Here is a 3,850-nt window from a genome sequence, read left to right on the forward strand (position 1 = left end):
TCACATTTCTTACTTTTCAATAAATATTAACCCCACTATACTTTCTTATATTTTTTGATAGAATATGATAAATATTCTAGATTTATTCTGTATAGAAGGATATAGTTTTGTGAATATTCTGTAAATATATTGTGAGATTTCCTAACGTGATTAGGTCTCACAATTGTAACCCTATATATTTTGATCAATAGAATACACTCCAATCTGAGGAGTTTCATAAAATGTAATATGGTATCACAGCTTCAGAGTTTCAGGTTTCGATGTAGCTTCTGCAATTTTTCCATTTATTTTCTTTACTCTAGTTGGTATCTTTACCGTCTTTGTTTCTTTCTTTCACGACAACAACCAATTTGGTGCACCTGCCGTATTTCCACTCACTTAATTGATTTCCTTATCAATTAATTCTTTGTTCCTCATTCTTGCTGTACCTAATTTCTTCCTGCCACCATGGGAAAAGATGGCGACACTACCTCTTCTTCCGAATATCACCCAGCTTTAGGTGTTAATAATATCAAGAATTCGATACTTCTTATCCTTGATCGTGAGAAGGTATAATATTCAAATTGGGTTGAGTTATTTGAATATCATGCACATGCGTTTAATGTACTCGATCATATTGACTCTAAAATGCCTAAACCAAAAGATTTATCGGAGGATATGTGGAAACGACTTGACTTTGTTGTCAAGAACTGGATTTTTGGTACAATATCTGGAGACGATTCTTTGTAAAGGGGATACGGCTCAGCAAATTTGGGACAAACTCAAGGCAATTTTTCAAAATAATAAAACTACTAGAGCCGTTTATCTTGAAAATCAATTCAACTCTTTGCATCTCTCCAATTCTTCGGACATCTCTTCTTATTGTCATGAATTGAAAAACTTGAAAGATCAACTTGCCAATGTTGATCAAACCGTGTTGGATCAGAAGATGGTTATTCGTTTGGTCTCAGGCTTGTAAATACTGATTTCGACACCGTTGCTGCTATGATTCAACAAACGGATCCATTACCTTCGTTTGAAACTGCAAGATCTAGACTCTTGCTTGAGGAATCTCGTCGTAATAACGACAATAGTACCGCACCATCATCCTTTGTGGCACAATCCAGCGGTCCCACACAAGCTGCCACCGTATCCTCTTCTCAAACCAAGCACGCTCAGGCGGCTGGCCGTGGCGGTGGCTTCGGTGGTCGTGGTCGCGGGCGAGGTCGTGGCCGCGGTAAAGGGCGCGGTAGAGGCTCCCAACAACAGCAGCAACCCCAGCAGCAGCAAGGGGCGCCACAATGGGGCCACCCTCAATGGGCTGGTCCACCACAGCACCCTCAAGCCCAGCCAAGGGCTCCACAATGGGGTCAAGCCCCAAGTCCATATCCACAGCAGCAGTGGCCCTTGCAATAGCCTAGTTACACAGCTCCAATGGCCCCAAGACCACTTGCTGCATACTTTGCTGGGCCAGGTCCGTCAGCCTAACCATGTCAGCAGGCTCAGCAGCCCTTTTACACTCAGGGTCCGGAATCCAATTCGGTAATGACACCCACGGATCTCGAGAATGCCTTTTCAACGATGGGATTTCAAACAACGACCTAGCTTGGTACATGGACTCCGGAGCAACTTCCCACATGACTAATAATGCTAGTAATCTCTTACCCTTTTTTAATTTAAGCACTAAAAATTATATTCAGGTGGGAAACGGTCAACGCATTCCAATTACGGGTTATGGTCATTCTAGCATAGCCAATAAATCCCTTGCCTTTCGTGATGTTTACTTAGCTCCCCAAACTATCAAAAATTTAATTTCAGTTCGTAAATTTACCAATGATAATTCAGTGTCTATAGAATTTGACCTAGTGGTTTTTCTGTGAAGGATCTTCGAATAGGGAGAATTCTAACTAGATGTGATAGTACGGGGGATCTCTATCCAATCACAAACACACCATCAACTTGTCTAGCTACATCACTCACAGCCCTTTCTCCGTCTACATGGCACAACCGATTAGGACATCCCAGAGCACCCACTTTAAGCTTTCTTAGGAGTAGAAATTTGATTGATTGTAATTAGGAGCAAGACTCCAATTTTTGCGTACTCAGTAATCGACATGTTGTTCATTTGCATATTGATGAACTCTTGAGCCTTAATTTCCTTAAGAATGCTGGATAGAACTTCTCTCTAAGTTTTGTCTTGAAAGCCTCCCAACCAAAATTAGCCTCAGCACGAAGCACATTTCCATTATCCCTCCACCAAATATCTGGCTCATCCTTCAAATACATGGCAACTTGATCAACTCTCATATTCACAGGGCAATTCAAAGCAGCAAAGATCTTATCAAACTCCTTAACCCAGTTCTCCAGAAAAGTTGGGTCTCCACTTCCTTTAAAGTATAGTGGCTTAACCTGAGCATGTTTCTTAAACATCTCACCTGCGGGATCAGGATTATCATTGCGGTTTTGGTTCAAGTTCTCAGCTAGTAGCCTAATGGCATCAGCTAAAGCATCGCTGTTAGCCATCCTCCTTCCCTGCCTAGAAATATAACGCACTCTTAGGCCAACGTCGACACAAAAATACTCTACTTGCACAACACACCGCATTCGTGATCATCAAATATATTAAGGTAGAGAGGTGGACAAGGCCACACAATCGCCCCTAATAAGTCACTTTTAAAGGAAATGATTATTAAATTTTAATCATCCTACGCACAAGAAAATTAAATAAAATAATTCCCTTGATTCAATCCCCACCAAAATCCAAGCATTAAGTAAATAACATAATTAAATATACATATATTATTAGTCACATAATTACATGTTTCACATAAGCAAATCATCACATACCATTCCATAATACATGCTTTAAACCTTAAATATGATACTAGGTGATCACACTCAAGCTTGCACGATTACATAAAATATATAATTAAATAACTTGCATAATCACTACATACGTATAAAATAAAAGCACAAAAGAATTAATTACAATGCATATAGAAAGAAATAATCTATCCTATATGCCCTTCTTAATAGTACCCACATCTCACCGATAAAATAAAAATAAGTACACAAGTTAAGAATAAAATAAATAATTAAATTCATTTTACTTCAAAATAATTAAATAACACAAAATATATATAAAACACGAAAAATCCTTTTTTTTTTATAAATGCCGAATTAAATTTACTAAAATAGAATAATTTTCGAAATTAAATTTCACTTAAAATAATGTAGTTAAATCAAACTCTCTAATTTAAAACGTTAGGTGCTTAAAAACTTTGAAATTGGCTTTAGTGGTAATTAAAATCTAACCAAATCTCCCAGATACCACTTTGTAACACCCTAATAATTCTCCTTTTTCCAAACCACTTACTTTAAATAAAAATATAGGAGAATGATTGACATGTTACCGCCACGTGTTAAAACGTTAAGGCTTTATCAAAGTATCACAGCGGAAAAACCAAATTTAAGTCTTTAAAATAACAAAGTTTAGAAAACCAATAAGTCAAAGCTTATAAATTGGAACCATAAAGATCCTTATTTAAAACCAAACCAATATTCAAAATCCAAATCATAAATGAAATAACAAAATATAAATAAGTTCAACACAAAGAACGAATACTCTCAATCACAATCCTTTGCCAAATCCCCCAACTTCACATCATCAAGCTAACCTGTGCAATACTACTCCCCAATAATACAAGTGTATTGGATCATCACAGGGTCATTGAAAGGCGAAGGCCATGACCAAAAGAAAACACACAAAAGCACGTCATCAGCAAAGCTGAGTACATACAAGTTACAACGCACCAAACCTAGCATGCTCAACTAATTAAAGTAAATAAACATTCAACATGAATTCATTAAC

General features: G+C 37.4%; 1 protein-coding gene across 1 annotated transcript; it reads left to right on the plus strand.

Moving 5' to 3' along the window:
- The first annotated feature begins 447 nt into the window (after positions 1-447).
- On the plus strand, positions 448-958 carry LOC110699764. The gene is made up of 2 exons (XM_021877281.1): positions 448-549; positions 644-958. The coding sequence occupies exons 1-2, from the start codon at positions 448-450 to the stop codon at positions 956-958; spliced, it is 417 nt and encodes a 138-aa protein (XP_021732973.1).
- Positions 959-3,850: the final 2,892 nt, after the last annotated feature.

This window comes from Chenopodium quinoa, unplaced genomic scaffold (assembly GCF_001683475.1).
Source record: "Chenopodium quinoa cultivar QQ74 unplaced genomic scaffold, ASM168347v1, whole genome shotgun sequence".
Classification (NCBI taxonomy): domain Eukaryota; kingdom Viridiplantae; phylum Streptophyta; class Magnoliopsida; order Caryophyllales; family Amaranthaceae; genus Chenopodium; species Chenopodium quinoa.